The sequence below is a fragment of the Otolemur garnettii genome, unplaced genomic scaffold (genome assembly GCF_000181295.1).
Source record: "Otolemur garnettii isolate 467f Iridium unplaced genomic scaffold, OtoGar3 scaffold00079, whole genome shotgun sequence".
Taxonomy (NCBI): Eukaryota; Metazoa; Chordata; class Mammalia; order Primates; family Galagidae; genus Otolemur; species Otolemur garnettii.
Window position 1 is genome coordinate 2,887,901 of NW_003852474.1, and position 6,832 is coordinate 2,894,732.

General features: G+C 39.0%; 1 protein-coding gene across 1 annotated transcript in view; it reads right to left on the bottom strand.

Moving 5' to 3' along the window:
* The window catches only part of MRPS9 (mitochondrial ribosomal protein S9), a 59,563-nt gene that overhangs the window by 47,880 nt on the left and 4,851 nt on the right, over nucleotides 1-6,832 (bottom strand). The window contains exon 2 of the mRNA XM_003794319.3: nucleotides 2,214-2,393. Within this exon, the coding sequence (XP_003794367.1) occupies nucleotides 2,214-2,393 (180 nt within the window). The remainder of the gene's footprint in view (nucleotides 1-2,213; nucleotides 2,394-6,832) is intronic.

Below are 6,832 nucleotides of genomic sequence, written 5' to 3' on the forward strand. Positions count from 1 at the left end.
GCCGGTTGAGCTATAGGCGCCGAGCCTGCAATGGGAATTTTAAACAAGAAACTAATGCTTAGGAATAAATTTAATAAAAGACGCACCAAACTACAACTCTGAAAAATATAAAACATCATTGAGAGAAATTACAAAGATCTAAGTAAACAGAATACTCCATGTTCAGAGATTAGAAGACTTACAGGATGGTAATACTTCCAAAATTGATCTAGGCTCAGACTCACTATTATCCCTATCAAAATCCTAGCTGTTTTTTTTTTTTTTTTTTTGCAGGAATTAATCAGTCAATCCTAAAATTTCATAGGAAAATTCAAGGAGCACAGAATAGTCAAAATGATCTTGAAAAAAAAGAACACAGTAGGAGTCCTTGCACTTCCTGATTTCAAAACTTACTACAAAAGCTACCGCAATCAAGACAGAGTGGTATTGGCTTAAGGATAAACTATCAGATCAATGGAATAAAACTGAGAGTCCAGAAATAAACCCTCACTTTTACAGTCAATTGATTTTCAGTAAGGGCGACAAAAGGATTCAATGGGAAAACAACAGTCTTTCCAATAAATGATGCTTGGACAAATAAATGTCCACATGTAAAAGAACGAAGCTAGATGCCTACATCACATCATATACAAAAAATTTACCTCAAAATGGACCAAAAAGTGTTATGAAAATACAGATTTCTTAATCTCCCAATGCTATCCAGATTACCATGAGATTTATAAAGAGGCCAGCAGATTCAAGGTCCCTAACTCCAAATCAACTACCCTAGATGGGCAATAAGAAATCCCTCTAGCTGAGGCAAAAATGTTGGTCTGGGGCCTTAAAAGTGACACTTTAGTACTACTTACAAAAAGGAAAGGGATACAGAAAGATGGGAATTAAGCTAAAATGCATAAAATGATTAAAAATAATAATATATTTTAAATAACATAAAAATGTTAAATCTACATGAAGATGCTATTCTTCAGTTTAAATACAAAATATCATGGAATGTTATACGTTACTTTTTAAAAATTACAACAAGCGCCAATGTTGTTAAATGTTCAGTTCCTCTGCTATTTACCTTGGGACATCTAGCAAAAAAACATTATTGAACTTTATTATTTTTATCAAAAATATAATTCAAGAATGATTCTTGATCCTAATTCTTAAATAACTCAGAACATGCCCTGATTTTGAAAATTCAAATATAGGCTGGGCACAGTGGCTCATGCCTATATTCCTAGCACCCTGGGAGGCCAGGGCAGTGGACTGCTTGAGTTCAGGAGTTTGAGACCAGCTAAGCAAAAGGGAGACCCCCATGTCTATTAAAACTAGAAAAACAGCTGGGCGTTAGGGTGGGTGCCTATAGTCCCAGCTACTTGAGAGAGTGAGGCAAGAGGATCTCTCTTTTTTTTGAGACAGAGTCTCACTTGTGGCATCACAGCTCACAGTAACCTCCAGCTCTTGGGCTTAGGTGATTCTCTTGCATCAGACTCCCAAGTAGCTGGGACTACAGGCACCCATCACAATGCCCAGCGACTTTTTTTCTTTCTTTAGAGATGAGGTCTCACTCTGGCTCAGGCTGGTCTCAAACTTGTGAGCTCAGGCAATCCACCCACCTCGGTCTCCCAGAGTGCTAGGATTATAGGTGTGAGGCACCACACCTGGCCATAAGAGGATCTCTTGACCTCAAGAGATTGCCAGTGCTGTGAGCTATGACAATGCCATGGCATGCCACTCTTCCTACTTAGAGGAACAGACTGAGACTCTGTCTCAAAAAAAAAAAAAAAAGAAAGAAATCAAATATAAATTTAGGTTGATAAAAACACTGGGCCAAGGTATATTTATGGGATTTCCTATAAATGTGACTATTCCATTGTCATCTGTTTCTTTCATCATTTTGTAAGAAAGCTGAGTATAAGACGACACAACAGGATAACAGTTTCCATACAGAGTAGAAGTATTCACAGTAGCTCTTGTGACCCTGAATCCCCAAAAGTAGCAAATTTCCAGTTATAACCAAAAACTCACCATACTTTGTAGTGCTTCTAATACAGTGAATCTCTCATGGAAACCATGGCTACCACTCGCAATGTATAGTAACAGTTTTTTCTTATGCTGACAGTTTGATTAAAACTTACAGAGTGCTAAGGGGCTCACACTGAAGAAAAGTACTTTCAATAGCTAAAACTCTAGAGCAATTACTTCTAAAACAGAATAACTGTACTTACATCAATATCCTCTTGGGTGAATTTTTCTGGATCTTCTCCCATCATGTTGGCTAAATGTCTCTTTCCTATGTTGAACTCTTCAATCTGCTTTTTAATAAAATCTTCTGTGTAAGTTTCATGTCTTAGAGCTGCAACCTTTTTCTTTGTTGTTACAACAGTGGTATTTCTTTGCCTTAATATCTAACAAATAAATGGAAAGAAAAGAAAATATTTTAAATTAAACATTGATCTTGCATGCCACTGTCGCTAAATAAAACAGGATACAGGCAGTCTCCAGGTTACAAATGAGATAGGTTCCACAGGTTTGTTCTTAAGTTGAATTTGTATGTAAGCTGAAACAGGTACATTTACCTATTACCTGTAATAGATTCCATTTGTAAGTCTGAGTCATACATTAGTTGTATGTTTGTAACTAGGTGACTTATTGTAATAGCCTCCATTTGTTAAGTTAGATGTAAGATGGATATCTGTAAGTCAAGGACTGCCTATATTCAAGTAGTTGTCTTTTTAATTAATTAATTAATTTATTTAGAGACAAAGCCTCAAGCTGTCGCCCTGGTAGAGTGCCATGGCATCACAACTCACAGCAACCTCCAACTCCTGGGCTCAAGTGAGTCTCCTGCCTCAGCCTCGCAAGTAGCTGGGATTAGAGGCACTAATGCCTGGCTATTTTTTGGTTGCAGCCATCGTTGTTGTTTGGCGGGCCCAGGCTGGATTCGAACCCACCAGCTCAGGTGTATGTGGCTGGTGCCTTAGCTGTTTGAGCCACAGGCACTGAGCGAGTTGTCTTTTTTATTAAGGTTTGTAGTTGACAGGAGTCCAGAAACAAAGTAAAAGGCCAGTTCAAAGAGTTGTTAAGAATTTTTCCCCTACTGAAAAACTTTGTTACAAAGTAGTTTAAATCACTAGCATTTCAACACACTAAAACCAAAAACCTGTAAGTGGTTTGGTACCACCTTATCTATTTTAAACATCCAAATTTAATAATGGTTGTGATATTTGACACACATGGAACAGAGTAAAATGTCACTTCCTTAAAAAGAAGCAAATGCACCTGCAGTCAGAAACCAGCAAGCAGAAGACCAGGGAGCAACGGGCATACACTTGGGTATGCATCTTGTTTAAGGGCAAAAATACAGCCTATCTCTTATGTCTTAAAGGAGTACATTTAGCTTGGCTTGAGACTTTATTCCATGGTCTTACACATACTGACAAAATTAAAAAGTCGTTTCACGAAACACTACGAGGGTTTTTTATCATTAATTTCGTTCAACACACTAAGTGTAAAAATAAGGGCTTTTATATCTTTTTTAAAGCATCAGTAATTACATCATATTGCTACTGCTGGTCCTTTTATGCTGTGGCATTAGGAATTTCCCTCCAAGGCAATAATATTTCACCTTCAATAAAAGGTGAAGAACCAGAAAAATGTTTTCAAATGACAAATTCAGTAGCTAAATGTAACTAGAACAGCTCCTTCTGGTCCTGGCTTTTCTTAAGATTTTATATCTGTGGTTCTAGACCTTCATCCCTGCCCCAACAATTCTAAGATACTTTTCAAGCATTATTCAGACTTCAAAACTGTAATCCTAGCCAGCCACTTATTTCCCTTTTCATAAACATACAAATCTCTCTTACACACACTTCATCCACCAGCACCTGTGAATCCTAAAATTCAGAAGACTTTATAGAAATTTGTCACTATCATTACAACCAAAAATACAAGAAATATAGGACAAGTATTACAGTACCCAATTAATGGTAAAGATTATGTTCTTAAACTCATCCAAATTAAAAGAGTGAAAAAATAGTTTCTTCCTACTTTTTAATGGGTAAGAAAGGAAAATTTAAAATTCTTTGAAACTTTACAGTTTATTTTCCTCAGGAGGGCAAAGAAGAGTCTCTCCTTTTAAATTATTAATCAACAACAACAATAAAGAATGATTAATCAACAATTTATATTTTCGGGCTGCGCCTGTGGCTCTGTGGGTAGGGCGCCTCTGAGGGTGGTGATTTGAACCCGGCCTCGGCCAAACCATAACAAAAAAACATCTGGGCCTTGCGGCCGGTGCCTGTATTCCCAGCTACTTGGGAGGCTGAGGCAAGAGAATCACCTAAGCCGAAGAGCTGGAGGTTGCTATGAGCTATGACGCCACAGCACTCTACTGAGGGCGACAAAATGAGACTCTTTGTCTCTAAAAACAAAACAGAACAATTATATTTTCTTACAATGCTTTGCCAAGAAGTGTTATTGTCAATGAGTAAAGATTGAGCACAGCTTGCTTATGTGTAGCTGGCTCTTTCTGGACACAGTCTGTTTTCACTTCCCTGCTCCCTTTGTTCACAGCCAAGCCCTGCCAACAATTCCCCACCCTGGGAGTTTTATCCTCTTATGTTTTTTATTGTTTTCCAGGGTTTAAAAAAATTTTTTTTTAATTTTTTAAGAAATAGGGTGTTGCCCTGTCACAAGGGCAGGGAGATTATCACAGCTCACTGTAGGACTAGAGGGGTACACCACCATGCTTCACTATTATTTTAAAAGCTTTTTGTGGAGAGGGCGCTAGCTATGTTGCCCAGGCTGGTCTGAAACTCCTGGCCCCAAGTGATCCTCGCACTTCAGCCTCCCAGAGTACTGGGACTACAGGTGTCAGCTACTACACCCAACCTAAATTGTCTCTTTTGAGCAATGGAGAACATTGCTACTCATATTCAAAATGAAGAGAAAATGCCTTTCTGCCCCAAGAATCACAGCAAAGGCATGAATTGGGGGCCAAAAAGTCACAGAGTAGAGGGCATTCTCCCAAATTTACATTGCCAAAAGGATGAGTACATTGCTGGTTTTGTAGATAAAAATAACAAAATGATTTTGTCCACAGCCAAAAGAATCATAATTCAGGTGAGCTCACAATTCAGACAAAATCTTAAAGATACTCTTTTAGGTTAACTACCACAATGCTTTTCATCAGTCACCACCCACCACCCACAGCCCTCTGGAGGACAAATGAACCTCCTAGTGAATATGGCTCCATTTACTGAAGGAAGGAGTTCTGAGGAAGAGCAAGAGCAGGAAGAAGAGTGGGGAGTCCAGTTTGGGGAACGCTGAGTTTGAAATGTTTGATGGACATCCAGGAAACAGATGTCCAGGAGGCAGATGGCTCTCGGAGTGTGCACAGGGGAAAAGTGAACTTGAGAGACAGGTCTGTTAACAACCCACATGGGACAGGATGTTGACTCCATTAGCATAGCCAGGGAAATGGCAAGCATCAGTGTTAGCAGGAGAAATGTCTCTTCTATTAATACTGAATTCATAATATTTGTTAAATTCACAAAGTTTTTACAGCATCATTATCAGGCTAATGAATACATTTATTAAATGTTCAGAATGATTTCAGCAATAAATTCATACAAAAATGTTTACAAAGAAATCCATCATTAACTGGTACAATCCATTAAGTAAGGTGAGGCAAACAGCATGAGAAAACTGTATCTTCAGTTAAAAACACTAAGAATTCCTGGAGAGAATTTACTTTGCCCACTGTTAAGAACAATTTGCAACATGATTTTCTGTAGGTTCTATTTCTAGCTGAAAAGCTATGAGGAGAGAATTTTCCTCAGACTTTGTGTTTACAGAATAGTACAGATATAACTTGATAGATCTGTTTCCTTTTAAAGATAGTCAATGGATCAGACAACTATAATTTCTTTTTTTTTAGAGACAGAGTTTCACTTCACAGCAACCTCCAGCTCCTGGGCTTCGGTAATTCTCTTGCTTCAGCCTCCTGAGTAGCTGGGACTATAGGCTGCCCGGCTGCTTTTTTGTTGCGGTTTGGCTGGGGCCAGGTTTGAACCCACCCTTGGTATATGGGGCCAGCGCCCTACCCACTGAGCCACAGGTGCTGCCCCAGAAAACTATAATTTCAATCAAGCAGGCTATCAAAGCAGCAGACATTCTGAAAGAGCCATGATGTACCATATTTGCCCCAATGCTAGTGTTACAGTACCTTGGTGGTATTATAGCAGTTTGAGTTTCCTTTTAAATTAATTGGATAAAAATGGAACAAAAATGGAACATGATGCTAATTTGATTAGAAAAGAAAAAAGGCTCTGCGCCTGTGGCTCAAAGGGCTAAGGCGCCAGCCACATACACCCGAACTGGCGGGTTCAGATCCAGCCCCAGCCCGCCAAACAATGATGGCTACAACCAAAAAATAGCTGGGCTTTGTGGCGCACGCCTGTAGTCCCAGCTACTTGGGAGGTGGAGGCAGGAGAATCGCTTGAACCCAGGAGGTGGAGGTTGCTGTGAGCTGTGATGCCACAATACTCTACCCAGGGTGACAGCTTGAGGCTCTGTCTCAAAGGAAAAAAAAAAAAGAAAAGAAAAAAAAAAGAAAACAATACTTTGATGAATAAAAAAAGTTAAAGTCAGATTAGAGAACATGTGAATAGAAACAACATAAGGACTCCCAAGAGAAGGATTATGGTAACCTTTTTGAACAGTTATACTGCTATCAATCTCTGGATGGAAGCAAAAGAAATGACTTTGTTTTCCTGAGCAAAAGGGACAATTCTTAGAAGGCTATTAAGAGATCACAGAACTGGCTCAGCGCCTGTGGCTCAAG